The 24,034-nt window shown below is 44.7% G+C and overlaps 1 protein-coding gene across 2 annotated transcripts in view; it reads right to left on the reverse strand.

The window, feature by feature from the left end:
* The window catches only part of CREB5 (cAMP responsive element binding protein 5), a gene marked incomplete at its 5' end in the record, with an annotated part of 300,431 nt that overhangs the window by 102,571 nt on the left and 173,826 nt on the right, over positions 1 to 24,034 (reverse strand). The window contains one exon of one of the 2 annotated variants that reach the window (XM_080932579.1): positions 18,857 to 18,903. The exons of the other annotated variant lie outside the window; for it this stretch is intronic. Within the exon in view, the coding sequence (XP_080788705.1) occupies positions 18,857 to 18,903 (47 nt within the window). Of the gene's footprint in view, positions 1 to 18,856; positions 18,904 to 24,034 lie in introns of those variants that run through there. 2 annotated transcript variants of the gene reach the window in all.

The raw sequence follows: 24,034 nt of genomic DNA on the forward strand, positions 1-24,034 counted from the left end.
CACATGTTAGGCACTTGTTCTAGCCCTGAGCAATGCCTCCAATTCCCTGTCAGGCTTTGGCTTTTGATTTTTTGGCTTTTTTTAAAAAAAATATTTAAAGACCATTGTAACACGAAGCAACATGTGGTCAGATAAGCCCTTGCCTTAAACAAGAGACATTGGAGCAGGGTGGAGGTTCTAGGAAGACATGACCACTCTTTTGTCCTCTCGGAGCTACCATCCAAGTCCACCGACTTGGCAGGAACATTCACAATAAAGCTGAACTGATACTAAAATCTGAAACACTCAATCAAATTCCAGCAATAATGTTTGTAATTGTGATACTTGTTGTTTACTTCACACTTTATGTGGGAGGAGCTCAGAGGCCTTCTCATCCTGGAATGGACTGGACACACAAGCAACAGGCCATGGCTGCTGCTTCCCTCTGAACAAGGTTGCTTCTGTTACTAAGTAGCAAGATGGAGACAGTAGCCATGTTCTGTGCATGAACACACACACCACATATGAACACAGCAGGCAAATACACACTAAAAGGCAAACAAACAAACAAAAACAAAGAAAACAAAACAAAACAAAATCTCCACAACAACATCAAAACCTACAAAGACTTGCATTTTGGATAAACTGGGCTGTATTCACTGGGCCAAACACTGGAAGCTAGGCTTCATTTGATTCTTCTTTATCATCAGCATGCTTGGATGTGTGTGCATGTGGGGACAAGTGTGACTGTTCAAATCAGTCTTTCCTTCCACTATGGAGTCTGGAGAGCAAACACGGGTTATGGGGTGTATGTGACCATTTCTTTTACCCACAGAAGAGTCTTATCAGCCCCAGGGATGGATATTTTTAGACTTGTTTTACTATGCTATTTCTCTGCTCAATGTATCGAAGGGGTGATGTGCAATAGTACACGCCTGTCATTCCAGGACCTGGGAGGCCGAGACAAGAGGGTCACAGTTGAGGTCAGCCTGGACTCCAAAGTGAGATTCCATCTGAAAAAAAAAATAAAGCAAGCATACTACAGAATAGATGTGAATAAATAAAATTTATAAATTTAAATGTCTACATCTGTTAAAGACATCAAGCCTTTAAAAAGAAAAAAGAAAAAAAAAAGCTTGTTTTTCCTCTAGCTTCATTCAGAAAAACAAGCAAACAAAAAAGTCTTTTAGGTAGAAATGCTTTGGAAAAAGTCATGCAGAGGCACCTTTCTCTCCTCTGGTGGCCTTACATTGTGCCAAAGAGGGGTGACTTGTTCTGTACCCAAATTACCCTCCAGACAGTCTTATTCCTGCCCTTAAATGAAAGTGGCATTTGGGGTTTCACGTTTAAAATGTAATTTGGACTCATTTTAGATGTCTTCCTACAGCTTAATAAACATCTTCCCCAGACAGGCTCAGGGTCTGATTTTAATTTGTGGCGGGGTTACAGGCAGCACAAATGTCATTTTGGGCTGCAGAGCGTAAATCTGTGCTAGAAATCGAAACCGAAAGTGACGGGCGGTGACAGTACACTCGAGCTCATACCACATGAAGCTTGCCCACAGGAAGCAATGGCTCTCCGAGAAGCTCCAACGCCAGGCTGTGATGAGAGTTAAGTCTCTCCTCAGAACCCTAAGCTGTGACCCGCAGAGAAAGGCTCAGAGCTGTCTTCTCTGGATGTGTCAACTGGAAGTGAAATGCTAAAGTGGACTAAGTTGTTGATGGTGAAGCTTTGAGTATGGACAATCCACAGAGCTGCTGCTGCCTCAGTCAGCCACTCATTCACCTGGGGGCCATTGGCTAAGTCCTAAATGCCTCCGGACTGATCGATAATCTCAAAGAGCTTTATAACACTAAACTTACATCCGTTAATATGGCTCCCATAGTTAGGGAAGCTGAAGTAGGAAGAGATCTCCAAGTGTGTGCTTCAGGGAAACAATCCACCCGTTTAGAAAATACCTGTCTAAAAGTCAACCGAAACGGGTGAATAATTTCTCACTGGATGCTTTAGAACATCTCATTCCTTGAACGATAAAAAAAAAATCAGCTCCCTTATTCCTGATTGTCCCTAACATTAAATGTAACAGGGAAGGAAAGCAATGTCCTGAAGAGCAGGAGAGGGGACGACTTCTCCTGTACAGACAGTAGCAGGTGTAAAATGAAGGTTTAATTTCATGTTACTTATTTTGATCTGCCATTTATCAATACGCAGAATGACAGTTTGAGGAATATTGGAAGACAGGCTCCCAGATGAATAGTTGTAACTTTTCAATGCAACATTCATTGGGACTGGCTGGAAACCTGGCATTTTGAGGACAATAAGATCCTTCAAACCCGAGAAAGGAAACATTGTAACTATCATGTATTAGCTGCTACTCCACCTGTCTGCTGAATAGCCAGGATGGTATTCCTTAAGGGACTATGCTGAGCTGTGGATGGTCAACCTGGTGTCAGTGAAAGTTGTGAGCACTGGTGGTGAGCTATAGACTGTCTACAGATCTGGTTGAACACTATCCTTAGGTATGTCTGTGAGGATGCAGCTGGAAGACACTCATCTGAGGAAAGCAAGATGCCACCCCCATTTGAGTGTTCCTCAAGCAACACACTTAGGGTCCAAAGGGAACCAAAGGTCTCAAGCCATGGAAGGGGGTGCTGTTTCTGCATGATTGTTTCTCTTTTCTTGGTCGTGGTGAGGAAAAAATTCCCTGGGTGCTTCACATTCATTTTCATTTTTAGAATTTTTTAAAATTAGTTATTTTATTTATTTATGTTTCAATTGTTATTCTTCTTCCTGGCTTCCCTTCCACAAACCCCTATTCCATCCCCCTTCCTCCCTACTTCTATGAGGGTGCTCCCCCACCTATCCATCCATTCCCATCTCACTATCCTGGCACCTACACTGGGGAAACAAGCCTTCACAGGATCAAGGGCTTCTCCTCCTGTTGATACTAAACAATGCCATCCTCTGCTACATATGTGGCTGGAGCCATGGGTTCCCCCCATGTGCACTCTTTGGCTGGTGGTTTAGTCCCTGAGAGCTCTGGAGTGTCTGGTTAGTTGATATTGTTGTTCTTTCTTTGAAGTTGCAAACCCCTTCAGCTCCTTTAGTCCTTTTGCTATCGCTTCCATTGGGGTCCCCATGTTCAGCCTGATGGTTAGCTGCAAGCATCTTAATCTGTATCAGTGAAGTGCTCCTCATTATCAAGCCTTCAGATTTGTACCAGAATTTATACTGCCTGGGTCTCCAGCTGGTGGACAACAAATTGTGGAGCTTCTTTACTTTCGTAATTGATGTCACTAGCTATTTCCTTAAGTTGGGTAGGTAGACAGAAGGTGGGTAGATAGTTGGACAGTCCTCTGTTCACAGTGGGGTTCTATCTGGAAAAATTCATGGGAAGTTTGTAGGTAAACCTTGTATATCATAGCTATATTTCATATACTATTAGAAGTTATACCTTAACTGAGTTTATATTAAAATTATTAAAACACTTATATTGGCCTATATTTGAACAAGACTATTTATTCCAACAGGTATGTTATGGTTAAGTATCTCATTTAATTTACTGGGTCCAGAAGGCTGAAAGGGTATATTTTCCCAACACCACAAACCACTATAAGTCAGATATCATCAACATCCACCCACCCATCTATCCATCCATACATCCACCCATCCATACATCTACCCATCCATCCACCCACCCACCCATCTATACATCCATACATCCACCTATCCATCCATCCATCCATCCATCCATCCATCCATACATCCATCCATCCACCCAGCCATCCATCCATCTACCCATCCATCCACCTACTCACCCATTTATCCATCCATCCATCTATCCATCCATCCATCCATCCATTCATTCATCTATCCCTCCATCTCTTTCTTATTAGTGTGTTTCTCTGATGAACCGCGTCTAATATAGTGCTCCATGCTTAGATTCTGTTCCAAAGAGAGTATCCCATATGACTTTACATATGTGAACTAATAGTCTAGGGAATAACATGGTATTTTGACATAGATACAATATCAGATATAAATAGTGATACATTTCCAATCATTCACCAAATTCCTTCACTTCCAATCCCAAAGTCGACCTGGACCCCATCCATGTTGGCTCCATCCTTAATACCAAGTCCAAATGCTATCTTCTCTTACTTGGTTTTTTGAAACAGTTTCTGCCTCTCATGTTGTTCCTCTGTAGTATGCATTTTTTTTTTTTATAAATCTTTGTGAACTAAAGATTAGTTGTGACATTTCCCAGTACTTCAACATTCTTCTCTGACTTTCCTTTGCATTTAGGAGTTTTTATCCTAAGAGAAAGCATCCTTTAAATGTCAAGATGCTACATCTCTTGAAGGCAGTAAAACATTTTACCTGGTTTGATATGTCCAGCCCTTTCATTAATTCCCATGAGTATTTTTTTCTTATTGCAGGGCCTTGACCCATCTCATGGTCTATGCCTAGAATGCCTGTCCACCTGAACTTCTGTTATTTTGTTACTCATCCTTTAGATCTTTGCTTAAATACTTCCTTCTGAAAACTTTCTCTGAGTCCTAAATTAGAGGTCTATCTAGCCTGTGGAGCGATAACCCCTGTGCTTCACTGCCCGATATCGTGATGGACCTGCAGTAGTCTCTGAGAACCGAGATGGATATGTCAGAGATTCTGATTGGCTTGACCATTGGGAAAGTTCATGCTTGCTGTCAGTTCATACTGCTTCTTGTAGAAGGAGACAAGAGAATACCTACAGAGCCCCAAGGTTTACGGAAATGTAGGGGCTCTACCAGAGCAACACCAGAGTGCTTGTCTGCCTTTGGTAACAGATCTCACTGAAGTAGGGGACTCATCCTCTTAGAGCACAAAAGGGAAACTACCAAATGGTTTGCTCAGGACTTCTGGCTTTCCCTTTAGGCTAATGCCAAACCACTCCACTGTTCTTTTGAGAATTAAGTACTTTGCTTTTTTTCCCCAGTGGTTTTAGTTGCTGAAACTCTCTAAAAAGGTCACAAACATTTAACTTTTATTTTCAGTTCCAAAGCACCAAACCCATAAGCAGAGTAGGTTTGTTTTTTTTTTTTAAATAAATAAGGCTCATAACTGATTCTCCAAGCCACAACCTGCTTCATAAGGAAGATAACATAACTTCTGCTGTGTGTGTGTGTGTGTGTGTGTGTGTGTGAAATAAAATAAATACAAGCAATTATCTTATAGTCCAGTATGCATGAGAGAATTTGTTTTCTTAACATGGAGCCTGCTTAAGAGTGACAGAGAAGCATTGACATCCAAGAATGGCTGCCTAGTGCAAACTTCTGACAACCCCCTTGGTTCGCTGGTCCATGGTGCTTGTCTTCATAAATGAATTCCATATCTTTATTAAGTAATTTTTGTTCATTATTTGAAACATACTTTAAATATTTTTGTCTCATGATGTTCTAGTACAATTCCCTGAAGACCAAGGAAGATGGAAAAAATGAAATATATATATATATATATATATATATATATATATATATATCAAATTTAGAGTGATTATTAAAAGAATTACACCCTCATTTTATTCATTCTGGTAAATATCACTTGACAGCATCTTGAACAACTCCTGTGGTCATGATTAAAGTTGTCCTCCTGATAGATGTCTTTCCATAGAAGTCCTAACACGTTTGTTAAATAGACTTGCTCTGTGTGCCTGTATGCAGCAGACCATGGAGTAAGAACGGTGGATTCCATACCAACAAACGTTCATAACAAAACTGAGCACCCAAACAGCCCCAAATGCACTCCACATGGGAAGCCAGTTTCTAACTGGTTTGTAATCCAGAGAAAAGATCTCACTGAACTGAGTCATATTTGACACAGATGAAACTTCAAAGTTGGCTCTTTGACAGATGAGCTAATTGGCTTTATTTATCCAAAGTGGGCAGAATTCAGGGTGGGGGGGTGACATTTAAATCATTAGAATTGTTGGGTCAGAGGCAGAGAAGGGCTCGGAAAAAGGTGTTGGGCCGTAGCAGAAACTAGACCAGGCTTCCCCTGTTCCCAAAACCAGCTAATGGGTTTCACTGTTTTCTTTCCAGTGTTTATCATCATCAAGGAACTACGAATTTGCATCCCTAATGCACGCTGAGCTAAGGTGTGTTGCCATCCTGTAGGTTTAGAGTTGTTAATGCTGTTCTCCCTTTGGGCGGGTACCCACACACTCCTTAAATGGGTGTCAGTCTGTAGCCTGTCTGCTTTACTCTCAGAATTATTTAAAAAAAAAAAAAATTCCCTGGGAACCTATCTTAATTGCACTCTTTTTAAAAAGTGAAAGCTCAGAAGTCAGATGAGTCGGAAAATGAACATTTAACTGAATCCCCACACATCGGGCCACAGAGCATCAAGTGTGTGTGTGGTAAATTTGCTGTTTTAGAGCTATTTTTATCAAAACGAAATAGATATAAATAAGACAATTTGGATAAACACAGGTTAGAGGACTCAGCTAAGACCTAGTGGAAGCTCATCCCTGAGGACTTGCTCTCCTGAATGTACCACACTTCCTTCTTGCCTTTTCTACAAAAAAACCGAGCATATAGGCTGCCTGCAGCATCCCACACATCATCTGGTGGAGGTTCCAACAGATACAAAACTCCCTGTTTTACAACTGTGGCTCAAACATTTATTTAGCTTCAGCTGTGTTTTAAGAACAATGCCCAGTCTAACATGAATAAAAGATTATTCTGTCCTAAAGAAATTCATCAGTTAGTAAGAGAAAGAGAGAAGGCAAAGACTGTAGTGGGAGATATTCCCCCAGAGTGTTACCCAACACCCTGGGGGGATTCCAGAGCTCAGAAGAGCAGACACAGGAAATGCTCAGGGGAGGAAAGCTTAACCTCACACCACAGGCACATGTGGGGCCAGTGTGCAAACTCAGAGATATGTGTAGTAGTTGGGGGGGGGTCGGGTATCGTAGCAAAAGCCTTACCCTTAGTTAACTGTCCATGCTAGGTGGGTTGTTACAGTATGTGGGTGAAGGCCTGGGAGATTTTAAATAGCCCCCACCACCCATAGCTTAATGCAAAAAGAAAACATTTTGTTTGGATGGCAACACCCCCACCCGCGAATAGAAACCATCTAACTGGGATGCACTGGTTAGACTCATGTTGATGCCCCCGAGGATGCACAATTGGGAACAATGAGCATCTCAAATGTTCCCCCCAGTTTTTCAGGGAGGTAGCCGAGTCACAAATGAAGAGCGGCAGTTGACAGTGCCCTGCGTGAGGCAGCAATGGCACGAGACAAGGACGATGGCATGCCATCAAGGGTAAGAGGGAAGGAACTCTGGGACAGGAGACTGGAAGCTTCCAGAACCACAAGTACCCCCCACCCCGATCATTCCATACCAAGCTGCTTCTGGAAAGGTAAAACCGAGCCAGGATTCAGCCCTACTGTTTGCCGAAGCCTTTTCCAAGACAGAAAATTGACATATATATATTTTCTCTCCAGTACTTTTAGTCCTTTTTTAAAATTTTGAGCTCAAAACATGTAGATAGGCATAAGAGAAGCGGAAAGCAGATTTTAGCAATCAGTATTCGCTAAGATTTTCACTGGGAACAGTGGAAGCAATTTTCTGTGTGTAGTGGACTTCTGCAGCACGTGAACTGTGGCTCCTGGAGTGCTAGGTGCTATGTTAGATTCTCTTGACCAAACACTAGTTTTCTCATGGCTTGAAGAATAAGGTTAAAAAAAAAAAAAAAACACAAAAAGACCCAAATACTCTTAGTGGGGGAGGGGGTCTGCACTGGCTTGAAAACTTTTCATAAAATTCACTGTTGCCCCAGGGTTTCTAAGCCGATATTGGCAGTCACTCAATACCCTCTTTCTTTCAAAGGAAAGGAATGAAAGAAAGAAGGAAGGAAGGAAGGAAGCAGGCAAGCAAACCTTGGTCATCCTGGCTCACACAGGAACATCAAACAAGATGGCTTCACAGAGCAAATGGCCCAGCCCTTGTCATCCAATTGCTCTCTGCTTATTCAGTTGGCTTTCTCTATACACCCACTCCTGTGTCTTTGCATTGGAAAAAAAAAGAGGCAGTAAAAGTGTCAGCCTGCTTTTGTCAAGAATAGCCAGTAAAAAATAATTGGAGACGACTTAATACAGCCTATGCACAACAGCCGTGAGATAATTATCCTTAAGACGTTGCTCCCGAGTCTCCACATGCCAGGAAGGATCCTGACGTGTGGAGAAGTTACGATATGGCTTATTCAATAGAGAAGCTAAACAGAACCCAAGCCTCTTCCCAGCAACCTGCAGACATCCCACACCGTCTCCATAACTCGCGGCATCCAGTGCTGCAGCTGCCGCTGTCAGCCGGCGGCGTGGGGCTTTCGTTTCAGTCTCCTTCCATGCAATTTCCCCTCCTTCCTCCAAGGACCTGGCATCACAATGCCAGACATGCAGCCAGAACCACTGTGCGCGGCTCTAGGCACCGATGAAGAAAGTGTACAAGACCACGGCTCCCTAGACTTTATTATCCCACTTAGAAAGGGTTGTGATTGACATGGGGCAGCAGGTATTTTTAAGTCTGAGGGTTATTTTCTAGTAATTGCCAGCCTTAAGATTTGCAGTTTGTCAGTCAGACAGTTCCCTTAAACCTACAACTGCCTTCCTTCCCAGAGGCAGGGCAATTAAGGGGAAGTCAGTAGACGACGAACCCTCACAGGCCTTTTTTGCTTGTCGTAGGATTGTTGTTAAAAGATTCACTGTCCTGTCTGGTGGGGAGGCAATGGCATGGCATTTTGCATTCAGTAAAAATGTCTGAAACCATCTTTTTCTTTTTCTTTTTTTCCCCTCAAACCTTTTGAGGTTTGGCACAGCCCTGAAGTCCATCTTGCCAAGCACTTTCCCTTTTAATTTTTAAACCCATGTGTCTTTCAAGGGGAATTTAATCCGTATGCTTCCAAGTCATTTACGCTTAACTCATCAACATGCTGCTGCTTAAGAACTATTTGATGTGCAGGGAGTCCTATGGGTCTGTCTCCCTCCCTCCCTCCCTCCCTCCCCCTCTCTCTCTCTGTGTTTCTTGCTATCTCTCTGTCTCTCTGTCTCTGTCCCTCCCTCTTCCTCTCTCTCTGTGTCTTTCTGTGTCTCTGTCTTTCTCTGTCCCTCCCTCCCTTCCTCCATCCCTCCCTTCCTCCTTCTCTCTCTGTCTCTTGCTATCTCTCTGTCTCTCTCTGTCTCTGTTCCTCCCTCTCCCTCTCTCTGTGTCTCTCAGTCTTTCTCAGTCCCTCCCTCCTTCCCTCCCCTTCTTCCTCCCTCCCTCCCTCCCTCCCTCCCTCCCTCCCTCCCTCCCTCCCTCTCTCTCTATCTCTTGCTATCTCTCTGTCTTTCTCTGTCCCTCCCTCTCCCTCTCTCTCTCCATGTGTCTTTCTGTGTCTCTGTCTTTCTCTGTCCCTCCCCCCTTCCTCTCTCACAGTGTGAACTGAAAGGCCTTTCTTTCTGAGAACCAGAAGATGGTATTATCCCAGGTGTAAGCCAAATAACTGGGGTGGTACCCAGTATCAACACTGAATTTAGAGGTGAGGGACCAGCTGACATAAGAACATGGACAAGACCCACATGTCCCTCTGTCCCCCCCATCTAGGAAGGTCACTCAGACTCATCCCTGAATAGGCCAACCCCACAAACCAGGAAGAAAACATGATGCTGAAGCAAGTGGATTCTAAGGAGGTTGGGGCATTTGGGATTCCCACCTCCAAAGCAGCAGAAATAAGGCTACATCTTGTTCCATGAAAGTCTTGCTGGGGAAGTAGCTTAACCACCAAATGGCAGAACCAGGAAGAACTGAACAGACATTCTGGTCAGGCATTATTTGTCTGGATTGCATTCCACGGGAACTGAGTGTCAGTAGCAGGGTAAGCTGCCGGAGCTGTGGACCAAATGGGGCCCCTTTTCCCAAGTTGTACAAAAGTGGACTTAAAGATCTTCAAGGGTCAACTTCATTTGAAGAAAAACACCACAATTTTGTTTGAGGCTACAGATCCAGGAAGGGAATCTTTGTACTGGGGCACAGGTAGGGGTTCAATCTAGGACTCCGGACCCTCACTGAGCATCAGCAGTGAGAGCTTGCTCCATCAGTGTTTTCCAGAGCCTGCGTGCAATGCCACAGTGAGCAATCTGGGAGAAGCTGATGAAACCAGTACAAGATGGTGTCAGCGTTTTGGAGACAGAAGTAGATACCCATGAAACCTTATGTCCAGTTGGCAGTACCATCCCATAAAGGGCATGCAGAGCATTTGTATGTATGAATGTATGTATGTACATGTGAATGTATGTGGTACTATGTATTCGTGCATGAAGGCATGTATATATGTGTGAACATAGTCATCTCATTACTGCAGTCTCAGGAATGGTCTCAGGAGACACCAGAATGTACACTTGCTCAAGCTCCCTAATGAAACACTGTGGTAGTTACATGTAACCACTCACATGTGCCCAGTTTGCTCTAAATCATCTCTAGCTGACTCATGCTGCCTAATTTGGTTTAAATGCTATGTAAATAGTCATAGTGCTGCATTGTTTAGGGAAGAAGAAAATGTCTGTACCACACATATGCCACTGGTGCAGAGTGCCAACTGTATGCGTGTGTGTGCACTCACACACACACACACACACACACACACACACACACACATACATACACAGTATACTAGGTTATGTAAAAAGTAAACTTCCCATTGCTGCTGCTATAATTTTTTTTTTTAAAGGTTCAAAGTCATTTAACCGCACTTTTCTTGGTGACAATTCTTCCAATGGCACTTTCTATTTGCTTTCCAATTCCTTAAACACCAGTGTATAATCCTACGGTACATTGGCCTAATACATCATAGGTGGCTTCACCTGGAGTTTGGGAGAAATAGGCAGGGGTGTATAAATGGGTTTGAAGCACAGGAACACTGTTAGTTAAGGAAAAATAGTCTGATTCGGATTTACAATCCCAAGCAAGCATGTCTTTCTGTGTGCATTTTCCAAGTGCTTAATTAGTTAGGAACACCCTTCTGAGGTCAGGAGGTTCGGTAGTTTATCTCACACTAAGGAGCCCTGGGGATTCTTGGGAAGCTGAATCCCAGGCTGCTGGGTAGTGACTATGGGAAGGTGAATTGGGTTAACTGGCTGTGCCTCATCTCAGACAAAGACACATTGCAGACAGTCAGTATACCCTGAACCTAACAAATTAAAAGCTGCCTCTACTGTAAGGACGGAAAGTCATTAAAACTGAGCACCACCTCTGGTCTGCTGCTGTTGCTGTTACTGTTACTGTTTGTCTTTTCAGAATTGGTAATGAAGTCACGTGCTCTCTGGGGTCATAAGCACAGGAGTCTCTATGGGATTGCAGTGCGAAGCTTGGATGTTTGGAGATTGTGGTCTAAGCCCTTCCCTAGGTGGTAAGGCAGAGGGAGGAAACAGTGGGACTGGCAGGTCCGAGGTCATTTCCTGCAGGTGGGTGGGTGACAGTACTTCGGAAGCTTCCAGCTCTGAACTCATTGGACATCTGCTCCATGTGGGTCAGGCTCACACAGCAGGAGGCAGGAGGGGAGGCCGGTGGAAGGCCATCGGCTTACAGCATCTTATACATGGCCTGGGACTTTTGCACTGAAGAATACCGTGCTCCACCCACTAACTAGACTCCACAGATCCTATGGTTAAGAGCAAAATCAGAAAGTTATCTTGTCTACCTCCCCAAGGCTCTTTTCACGTTTGGATAGTGGGGTCTTTAATAGCTTGGGCATCTGAGAGTGACTCAGCTTCTAGAAGCACAGCTTACTATTAAGACCCTGCACATGTTTCTTCCCCACCCTTCCATCCTCAGAAGCCTGGAGGCATAAAAGGGACTGAGAAGCATTAGCAAAGAGAGGACAACAAGGCTGACAGCTCAGTGGGATAGGACAGGAGTGTGTGCCTGCCGGTCTGCCTTAGATCCCAGTTCCATCCAGCTCTGCTCTGAGATTACTCTATGACCTCACACCACCCTCTTCACGACTGAAAAGAGTTGTATCTATTTGTATTTGTTACTGTTACTCATGTGCACGTGTCTGTCTGCCAAGTGTGTGCAGGTCTCCTTAAGGGAGAGAAATAGAGTAGTAATGTGAGCCACCCACCTTGAATGCTGGGAAGAGAGTGCTGGTCCTCTGGAAGAGGAGCAAGTGCCCTTAACCACTAAGCCATCCGTCCACCCCGTCTCTTCACAGTCTGGAGAGATCTCAGTTTCTGGTTCTGTGAAGTGGGTGGGATGGGCTGAAAGAGTTCTATGAGTGCGTTAGAGTAATAGGATTATTTTTCTACTGCCAAGGGGTTCCAGGTGGTGAGGGCAAAATCTCAATCAAATGTTGCTACTTGTGACCTGTTCCTGAGAGCTACCCTTTGCCAAGGTAGGAAACGGCAAAAAGTAGCACTATATGAGCAATCTCAGGATCCAGAAAAGCCATCGATGGGGTGGGGGGCGTGGCGCATCTGTATAAGGGTGGATGCTGGTGAGAGGAGCCCAAGAGGGAAAACGTAAGGCGAGAGCAATTTACGTCTACATTTATACTGAGTGAGTTTATCTTAATTGCTGCTATTATGATTAATTCCAGGGGAATTAAATGGGATCAGCTCTTTCTTACGAAGCATTGTTGAGCTGAAGGAAGCATTATGATAAAGAAGACCAAGCAGAGGGGATGCAGTGAAAGACTTGGTGCTGTATTGAAAAGAATAGGAAAAACTTTTCCTTCTTAATAGAAACAAACTACTTTAAAGTCCAGTCTTAAACCTCATCTTCTGATCTTAAAGAAATGATCACCTAGCCTACAGCTCATGATATGGGGAAGGTATCACTTCACCCCCTACCTGTTCATGTTATATTCTGGAACTAAGTTTACCTTCTTGAAAAGGAACACTGAGTCACAATCTCTCTGCATGGTGATGTGAGGAGGAGGAGGAGGATGGTGTTTTATACGTGTGTGTGTGTGTGTGTGTGTGTGTGTGTGTGTGCCTTCATGTGAGTATGAGAACGGGGCATATTCTGCAGTCAGACAATATCTGTGTCAGGCCTCATCTTCTACCTTATTAAGACAAGGTCTCTTTGTTGTCACTGCCTTCCCTAGAACTCCCAGGCATTCTCCTGTCTCTACTCTTCCTCTTGTCACCAAATCACTACAATTGCAGACTTGTGCTTTTGAATCTGGCTTCATAGCTTCTGGGGATTCAAACTCAGGTCTTCATGCTTGCATGGAAAGTGTTCTACCACTGTAGCATCTTCCCACACCTATATATTATTGATGCCCAAAATGCATTATCATCTAAACTTTCAACAAAGACAACTGATTTCCTTCTTAAATGATTTGACATGTACCAATCATTTTCTACGCCACTTGCATTATGCAAATTTCAGAGAATTTGAAGCACAAGAGCCTGGGAAAACATCAGTGGATCGTCAACAATTATAGTGCTAACAAATGGCAGAGCCAGATTCAAGCCTAGGTTTGCCCAACTCTAATGCGCTGGGCAGAATTACACTGGACCATATCAATGAACAACAAAACCCCACCTTTGCCAATAAGCTTGTTTCCTACCCCCCTTTTATAGTGATACAGGCCCTGTGGAGGGCACAGCACATAGTCAAGTGGGTGCACAAGCTCCATGGGCAACAAAAGGGGCAGCTGACCATCTCAGCCCATGGGTTCAGCCCAATATGACTTCAATTCTTTAGAGAATTGTAACCCCCGTGGGCACACAAGGTATCACAGCACAGCCTCTTGGGAACATTTTCCCATTCCTATGAGTACAGATTGGTTGACATTTTATAGGCTGTGCTTTTGGGGGCAGGGGAAACACATTCAGTTCAATTTCAGGCATTCAGATAGAAGAGTAATGAATGATGAGATATTCGAAGTATCTCATGGAGAGAGAGCAAAGTGTCCAGCTAGGTCTTGGTTAGTATCTAACTACCGTTCTGGTCTCTGGGATAATAACAGACTATTGGTTACTTCTTCCTGGGTGCTCTGTTGCTGCACTGATCATTAAGAAGCTCTCCTGCCACTGTAGGCTCAGGAAGAAAAGCTGTGTAGCCTTGTTACGTTCTGTCTGTGTACCGTGCAGTGGTCTCTGAGCCAAGTCAATGTCAGTTTTCCAGAGCATAATTCAAGAAACGGCCCCTGATGTTACCAACATCCATAAAACGCAGCCCTCTGGAAGCACCAGCCTCACAGCAGACACTTCTAAAGTGTGTGTATTTAAAAAAAAAAATCACAAACTGAAACCTGGGCCAGGATTAGGATTTCCAGTGCTGTCTGACTCTGCCCTCCTGGTGGCTGTCCCCCTGCTCTGTGGCTCCCAAGCCAGGGTACTAAATGGACAGCGTTTTGTAACCCAAAGCAAGTCCCCTTTGGAGACTCACAGGTTCCTGATATCCAACAAGGAGTGAGCTGAAAAAAACCTCACTTTCATCTCCAGCTACCGTAGCTTTAACACAGGTCCAGATTTGGTCCATCCTGGTTCCTCCCAAGCACATGACAAGACTCCTTGTCAACACCAATTTCTGCCTCTTAGCCCCTGCCTGACCTCTATGTAAAGTCTATTTCTGTTGAATGATTGATTGATGGATGGATGATTGGTGGATTGCAGTGCTGAGGATGAAATCCAGTGCCTCATGCACGCTAAGCACACAATATGTACCCCTGAGCGGCCCCTGCAATGGCAGGTGTAACAGGCAGCCTCAGCGGCTGAAAGTGCGCATTGTTCACCGGTGTGACTGCACACGTGAACACTTGTCCCACCGGGAACCGAATCAAGCTCTCGTGGTGGACGGTTCTTATCCAGGGTGAGAAGGCCTGGGTCCCTTTCCCAAGTCACATGGCTCTGCCTTACTTCTTCTACCCAGATGAGAAAAAAAGCCAATAGGTTTGATGGGTCTAGTCCTAGCCTCCCCGTCACTGTGTCCTGTCTATACTGTTCTCCTTCTGGACCCTGACCCCGGCTCTGTCTGATGATTTGTGCCTTCGTAGGTTTGTGGTCTCAGCTTCACCATGAACTGAGAAGAACCATGACTGCCCATATGAGGGAGAGCTGGGGGAATGTCCCTGAGCTCAGCTGCTTGGTTACTGGAATAAAAAAAGGAAGGTGTCAGAAAAAAAAAAAAAAAAAAAAGCGACTGTGTCAAAACTCATTCTGGGAACAGCAGCCAAAGCAGTGACCAATGCCCTCAGGAGAAGTGTCCCCTGAAATCATAGTTGCTGTCATTTTGTTGTGAATCCACTGACTATTGGGGGCCCTCATCACAGATTCACAAGGGGTCTGGTTCTCTACACTTGACAGAGATGAGAGTTCAGATGGCACAGAGAGGGGCAGTGGCTTTCTGATGTCACACAGACAGGAAGTAGAACAGTGATCTGAACTCAGGATTTAGAATCCCAAAGGCCACACTCCGTACAAGAGATTCCACAGTCACAGGATGTGCCACCCCTAATGTCATCCCCTTCCTCTTTGTCATAAAGCAGTGCTCTAGCTATAGACTCGGTGTTGCTCTCTTCTGTCCAGTCCCCAGGACCTTGTCATCACCTTTCCTTCCAGCGTAAAAACATGGCCTGGGGGCCTCTGTGGAAGCCAGAGAGTTCATTGTTCAAAGCTCTAAAAGAATGTTAAGAAAAGACAATGCCATCAGCATCCCTTCAATGGCCACCTGTCAGTGTTCAGAGACAGGCACTGCCCTGGGATCTCTGCTAAGTTATTCCTCATGGAGGTGGTAGTGGCGGATGTTTGTTAGAGATAGTATCTGAGCCCTGGACAAGCAAATCTGACCCTCTATTTTTACATGGGAAACCATGTATGCAAACCAGTGCAAGCCAAACTGGGAAGAGCTGCATGCAGACCTGGACTATACTGGGGCCCATACACTGGCTGGGGTTCTAGACCATGATTTCCCAAGACGTTGCTGTTTGGATGACTGAGGCTGAGGCAATGGTATAATGGTATCTCTCCCATGAATTTTTCAACTCATGTGAATCAGCAGTTATCTAAGCAAATTAAAAAAAAAAAAAACCAGCAATTAAACAAGCCCCTCCACCCCACCAAGAAAACTAAAACAGTCATCAAACAGAGACAGAAGTGAAACCTAGTATCCCAGAAGGCACAGCAGGCTAGGGCCCCGTGTCTAGTTCTCCGTGGGTCACAAACAGGGCATTTCTGATTATTGGTAAGAAGTCCACAGTTAAGTCAACATGAACTCCAACTCTTAAAAAAAAGTCTGTCTTCTCTGTTCCTGGCACACTCTTGATGCCCCCTGAGCTACACACTGTGACTTAAGGCCCAAGATCCACCAGCCTGGGTGAATTCCTCACAGATGGGCAAGTTGTGGATGTTCCTAATATACAGCGATGCTGACTTTGCAGACTCATAGCCCTTTGCTTTTCCACCAGACACTACCCTGGATATAATAATAATAATAGTAATAATAATAATAAAACTAAAGTAAAAGACAGCTATGTGTCTGCTACTTAGATTTGGCTGGAGAACAGAAAACTTGTCTTGGAGAATATGGGACAAAAGTTCATGCAGTTTGGCCTTTTGCACCACCTCTGAATGTGTTAGCTTTAAATCTCATTTAAACACTTGACGCTCAGTCCAGTGTGCAGCCACAAAGCATTCGCCAAGCACCCACATATCTTTAGCACCGAAACAAACAGCAGAGGATCTCTTGAGCTTGTGTGAACTTGAACTTGTATGAAAAACGATGTCATGCATTCAGCCGAGATTCAGACATTGGAAGAATCTGCTTCTTTAAACACCATTCTTGCCCATGCAAGCAACGGTGGCACCATAGCCCCAGTGTCTGTGTCTGAAGGATGTGTGTGGCCTATTTGGTATATCTGTGGGGCAAGGAACTTCCCCCTTGTCTCTTTTGCCGCTCTTTTGACAGAGATACCTAATAAATTGCATCACGCAGAAGACTTTTCATGGGTAGGGGTAGCGCCACACAAGGAAAATCAATTCCAAAAAATAAAGTTAAAAACAAAACAACTTTCTAAGCAGGAAGAGCCAAGCCCCTCTCCCCTCTTCCCCATTCATTTCTTCAGGAAAGCTAATGCAAGCTGAGTGTAAAATGTGTCTTTCTCTGTACAGCTGTGCCTGCCCTACAGAATACATCATTACATATATAGGTATATATATTCAACTACACCTGCTCTATTGCTGCAAAGTCTTGAGAGAGAAACTTTGAGGATGGGGAAAGGTAGGCTTGACATGTGTAGAGGCTTTTAGCTTCTCCACTCCCATTTTAAAATGCAGGCTTGTTGCACCCAACAAGGCAAACCTGAGTTTAGATTCTGCCCTCCCCCCCACTTTCTCCAGAAAGCAATTCTCCAGCCCCTTTCACTTCTGTTCAAAAAGGAGGGAAGGGGAAAGACCTATAGCATGCCACGATGAATTTCGCACAAAGCATGCAAACACCTCGTGGTGATGGGTTCCTGGCCTGTGTGCCTATTGAACTGTCTGGTAAGCCAGGTTAAATAAGACAGGGGAAGGGCAGGAGTCCCCGCAGGGTGAGCTGGGCTTGCCCTCTTCTTCTAGAGGGTTCTACTGTATATATAATATGAAACTCACGTACAACACAGAGATGTGGTGATAATTTTCAACACAGAAGTCTTTCCGTCTCTCCAGAGAGCATTGAGGACGAATCATTGCTCTCCACCAGGTATTAATATCAATCCATTACTCTAACGTTAACTTGTTTCTAAAACAAATCAATCAAGTTTTTTTTTTCTTTTAAATCACCCCTCCCACTACTCCGGGTTTATAAAATTAACGGAGAAGCACAAGACACACTGGATGACGTCCCGTGCGACACGGAAAACCCTGAAGTTAAAATTCTGAAACAAATGCACACTCGCTGCTAAACGGAGCTGGGAAAACAGTAGGAGACAGCCTTCGAGCATCCTCAGAGCATCCTCAGATGTTGCTCCTGATGTTTCGGAACTGCACAACCATGATCTCGCCCTCCTCAGCACCACACAGAATAGCGTCCTGATCATTTACAAGTCACCAGCTACAGTCAAAAGGCCCTCCCAACCACGATCACCCCAGCACTAAGACCTTTTATGAAAAGACAACTGTTTTAAAGGGGGTGGCGGGTGGAAGGAAGGAGGGCGGGAGGGAAAGAGAGAGAATATGAATTCTGGTGGAGGAAAATAATATACAGCTGTAATAATACCATGTTTTTAAAATACCATACTATAGTTTTACTTTTAATAATAAAAGATAAAACAGGGCTGTCTGTGAATAATTAGAGACTGCAGTCTGAAGCCAGTTAAAGTCACTGCAATTGATAATAAACTGAAAACCCCCTGAGAGCAGGTAAATGCTTTGCAACACTGAACCCCCTCTCACATTACTTAACTACCCTGTGGTTCTTGCATTACATCACCAGTCCAGCGATTGGTCCCTGCGTTTTAACTCTCTCCCTGTCTCCTCCGATTAGGAGCGACACCGCAGCGAAGAAACTTCTCCGGGAGTTTGCTCCTTCTCCGTTTGCTCTCTTATTTGTGGCATTTTTTTTTCTCCTGCAGCTTCGGCTGGTTTGGCTGATCCCCCCCCCCCACCCCCTGCTAGCCAGGCTTCTAAACTCATTCAGGTCTCTGTGCTAGGATTAAAAACAAAATGAAAAAAACTCTGATCAAAGTGAAAAGAAACGCCTCTTCGAGGTAAGAAGAGGAGCCCAGGGGCTGGGGAAAGCGGAGGAGAGGGGAACAAAGGCGGCAGAAAGTCCGAGAAAGGGGAGAGAAAGGAGGAAGACTCAGGAACAGACCACAGTAGGGGCCCAGAGATCCCTAAAATCGAGAAACAGAAAATAAAATTGCAAACCAACCTCATGGACATCACTGAGGCTGAATTCCCTCCTGAGGTGCAGAACATGAGAGCTGCGGAATGAGTGTGTGTAGAATTTGAGCCAAAGCTTAACTAGCTTGAGTGAGTCATATCCTTCCCATTTGATTCCAGGCCAAGCGATGATGTAATGCGCTGGCCCTTCTTTAGCGCCCTGCTCTGGTTCTCTCCCTCTGGCTCTGCGGCTCACTCTCTTTCTCCCGGGCTCGCCCTCCTCCCCCTTCTCCTTTTTAGCTCAGCGCTGGTGAAGTCACTATTTAAATCTGGCAGAACTGAAGCAAAAACTTCAATGTAACCAAAACAGCCCCAGGCCCAGTTCCAGGCTCAGGGCCTTCGCGGCGCGATCGCCCTTAGAAACCAGTAAACAGACGAGGAAACAGTGCTGCCTCAGGATGGCCTACAGCTGCCATCAGAGCTCAGAGTAGGACCCCCGGGGTCTGTGACTAGGGGTGACTGTGATGTTCTTCGAGAAGTAATCAATAAATGATAGATAGATAGATAGATGATAGATAATAGATAGATAGATAGATAGATAGATAGATAGATAGATAGATAGATAGATAGATAGATAGATAGATTTGGAAAGAGCCCTGCATTTGGAGCTAGGGCAATAACAAGACAAGAAGAAGACACCAGAGGTTGGAAGGATCAAGAACCAAAAGCTAATTCAAGTTACCAAGCGAAGGGTTTTATCTGGGAACCAGGTGATAGGGTTTTTATTGTCCATGGACATTTTTTTTTTCTGCAGCTGTATGGGATTTTCTGCTGCAGAATGCCAACCATTGTACCTCCAGAGAGTTCTCATATCTGACCTCCCAATCAGTAAGGGCAAAACCACTTCTGGTACAAACATGCTCTTGTGTCTGGGTCCATCAAGAACTGTGAAATTGAAGTCATTTCTCCCTCTGCGGGCCTCTCGGGTGGCTCCTTAATGTGTGAAGAGAAAAGACCTCTTCAGCCAAGTGCACCCTTGTCCTTCTGGGGTTAGCTCTGCACTCTCAAGGAACTAGCCAGAGAGAATAAGAAAATAACGTGGCCCCATCGGAAAAGAAGGTCTTCCCATTCCTTACCTTGCTGCAGCAATGGGATGAGCCTTTGGGCTGGGCTGTGTGTTTAAGAGTGTACAGGGAGAGTGAGCAGTGTGTGTGTGTGTGTGTGTGTGTGTGTGTGTGTTCCTTTCTTAATTACAGAGGGAAGAGCACAGTCTGGGAGTGGTGAAGAAACCAAATGTTATCTCCACAAATGATAACAAAGCTCTTTTAATTGCTGGATTCTGTTCTCACCTAAATTCCCCACACAGGGTACCTAGAACAGTCCTAACTCCAGGCAGCTGTTAGCTTGGACATCTTATTCCATCCTTTCTATTTCTCATCAGAACTTAGTGCCTCCTCAAAAAATGGGAAGTTCACTACTTTTTTTTTTTTTTTAACCACAAAAGCAGAAGAAAGGCTTGAGGCTCAAACACGATCACGGCTTTGGCTACATTCTAGTGCCCTGTCACTGTTGGGCCGGTGAATCTGGTAAGTTATAAAAACATTTCTTTTGTCAGGAGGAGGGGGTACCACTGGCATAGGGGTAGCAGAGGCAGGCGGATCTCTGTGAGTTCCAGGCCTGCCTGCTCTACAGAGAGTGTTCCATGACAGCCAGGGCTACACAGAGAATCCCTACCTCAAATACACACACACACACACACACACACACACACACACACACACACACACAGATACCACCACCACCACCACCACCATTACTATCACAACAAAATACCATGTCTCTTTGCGTACCACAAGGCAGAGAGGAGAGAGAATGTCAACTTTAGTTCTGGGGAAATCACTTAGCTTATGAAAGTTACCTGCTGTAGAGGGGTCCAGACCTCTTCCTTCAGATCCCCTGGAGTTCCGCTCCAAGGCCTCTCACTATGCGGAGGAATGAAATAGTAAGATTTGCCTCACACTCCTGTGAGCTCAGGGCTAGGGCCTGAAGGAGCTCTCACTAGCAGAGCTGCCCTCAGTCCTGACATCCTTAGTTAATGCAGAGGCCACGGTGGCTCTTGGTGACACCTTTATCGAGGCAGGCAGCTCTGAATTAGAGGTGATCAGCCATAATTACACTGGCGCCACTAAAGCCCATGGCTTGACAGCGGCAAATGTGGATGTTACAGTTTGGCCCACTATGTCAGTGGCCTGCATAACTCACTTATGTCTCAGTGGCCAAGCAGCCATTGATTTTTCTCCTACTGCAGGGAATAAATAAAACAAAAATTTCAACAGCTCCTACGAGCTATAATTCCAAATCAGCTCAGCAAAATTTTGTATAGAGGACTTTCACCGTTTTAGAAGAGATTTCCATTTTCTCTATTTTACCCTCTGCCCCCAATATTCTTCCTTGTCTTAGTCTCCATACTTATTTTGGGGGTAATGTTATTATTTATAGGCATATCGAAATGGCTATGGGATGGGGGTTTCCAAATTGACATCTTCCCATAAAGTCAATATGCTGTACCTAGAATGTGTTTAATCCCACATCATAGGGATTAGATTAAGCTTCTGGGTAATGGACCTTTCCTGTGTTTGAATAAAGTAGGCAATGGAATCCTGGGATGTGCACCCAGATTTCACACAGACAGGCTCAGGGATTTCCCTGGAGAGTTGTAAAGATGAGGGCTTTGGCCAAAGTCTGACAAGACCTCTGCTGAGGCTTGCAGGTATACTGTGGCTCTTGCCAGGAGGAGGAAGCTGACCCCAAGGGTCCAGAATGAGTACCTGAACCTCCTATCACACAGTCACCTATCGGGGGTGGGGTCAGTATTTTCAGAACTCATACATAATGCAAGGACCCAGAAATGTCAGCTGTGCCTGAACAAGGATAGCACATCAGGGCTCTTCTGTGCCAGGACCTGCAAGTCCCAGAACAGCTTCTTCTAAGAGGTCTGACTGCTCAGTGTTATTTGTAAGCGATGGTTGAAGCATCATCTCCCCTTTGGCTGCTTTTAAACAAAGCAATGGCTGCCTAGTGTCTCCCACTGGAAAGGAAACCCTCCTGTGTGCGGCTTACAGAAGAGACTATCCTAATCCCCACAGGGAATTCCCCTTCAGACCTCCTTTTCCACCCATGTTGCCCCCTGCCCCTGCCCTAGTTCCTTCATATTCAGGCTTCTCCCGTGGAGAAAATGCTTTTGAGTGGAAACTGGTACAGTACTGTATTCCTGGTGGAAGCCTTCACTGAAGTAGCCCTGGCCAGCAGGCTAGGCCCTCAGATGAGCCAGCTCACCCAGGGTTACTGCCAACCTTCTCCTCTGAAGAGCTGTCATGCCTGGGGGAAAGGGTGATGGGTCCTGTGCAGCTGTTCCATGTAACTCACACAGAGTCCCAGCTCCCAATGACATGTTCAGCTCAGAAGAAGTGGAAACCTCCGAGATTTGGGCCCCTTTGAATTTTTTCCAAAACACCCTGTTTCAAAAAAGGCCCAACAGCCAAGGAGAGGAGACTTTGTTGGTGAATTTCTGATCTCCATCCCATAATGAAAGACATAGACAGTGTAAGAAATAGGGCTCCTTCCTAGAGAGAGCTGAGGTTTGCCTTTGGTTTTTTTTCTTTTTTCTTTTCTCTTTTAAGCTTCATCTATTCCCCCTCAAGGAAAAGCATATCATCTTCTCCCAGACATTGTTTTTAAAATTTAACCCATGATTCCTCCAGTCTCTGGGGACTTTTGAGAGGCCAGATAATTTCAGAGTTAAATAAGCTGTAATGACTATCACATGTAATCATCCATAAACCTAGAATTAAAAATTATTCCCCTAAATGTGGCATCTCTTCCTTTTTTTTTTTTTTCATTTACAATAACCATCCAGGTGGTTTTCCAAGGACCCCTTTGCAAATTGCTTCCAGCAAACCTTCCGGTCACAGACCACTGCACACCCACATGGTGTCAGGATTCCTTTCAACTTGGGTGTCCTGTGTTTTCACAGTGGATGGAGGTTTAGGGGTGTCTGTGGTACGTATCCTAAACCATGTGCAAGCAGAAGTAGCAGGCTTAAATCACTGGGCCTACTAATGCCAGCCGCAGGCTCACCCAGGGAAAGCAAGGTTTTAAATGATTTGTTCTTGGCTATTCCTATCTGGTAACTACTTCAGCTCTTATTGCTTGGCACCAAGTACCCTCGCTGGCCAATCTTGTGTCAAATGCCATGTGTAATGTCCCGAAGAAGCAATGTTGAATGATCATGATCATCTAATGACCAGAAACTTTATAGGTAAGTAGGTATGGGGGTGGGGGTATGAGAGCCCTTTGATTGGTCATAAAATAGCACCATGAATGTGACAACATATTTCCCTGAAGTTTCACTTTAGTCTTCAAATATAGACACTACAGCATCACTTGAGACTGTCATACAGTCTGAAAGATATATGGCCATTCATGTCCTTCTTCATAGCCATTTGCTCTCTCATGCTTCTTTTATTATTGCAAACCTGGCTTTAGCAGGGATCTGGTTCATGAGGAAATCCTGGAGAAACCTGACTGAATCCTGGCCGGTCACAGTGCAGGCTGCCCCGCTGGCCTGGGACCTTCTTCTCCCTGGTAGTTCCTGCTCTCCTGTGCTCTCCCATTGGCAACTTTGCTGTAAATTCCTCAGGATCTGGAAGGCCTGGGATGGCAAGGAAAGTACAGGGAGGCTGGAGACTGGCCTTCCTCCGTTTTGCTCTGTACTTTCTCCTCAGAGACCTTGGTCTCTTTCTGGAATCAACAAGTAGATGTGGAAAGATGAGCAACAGGTAAAGACCTGAAACTAGACCATGTGTGTTGGTTGGTTTTCACATAACGCCTGCAGTAAACCGAGTTTGAGGTGAGAAGGCCCAGAGGAGGTATTTCTGATGTTCCTTCTATGGCTTCTGAAGCACTAGGACCAATTCATGCCAAAATTAATAGTTTCCTTACTTCTAACCAATGTCTCTACAACTTGGTAAAGGCTAAAGAACTGGTAAAAACATAATATGAGATAAAGGTAAAGGATAAGATAACCATGCTTCTGATGAGAGGTTTTAGAGGATGAGAGCCCAGTGAAGTTGTTAGCCTATACTGCATTCACAACTTAAGGTTGAGTAGAGCCAGAAAATGACCCAGTCGTGAACCAGAATTGGCTCGGAGTAATTAATTCCAGGGC

This window comes from Micromys minutus, assembly GCF_963924665.1.
Source record: "Micromys minutus genome assembly, chromosome: 18".
NCBI lineage: Eukaryota > Metazoa > Chordata > Mammalia > Rodentia > Muridae > Micromys > Micromys minutus.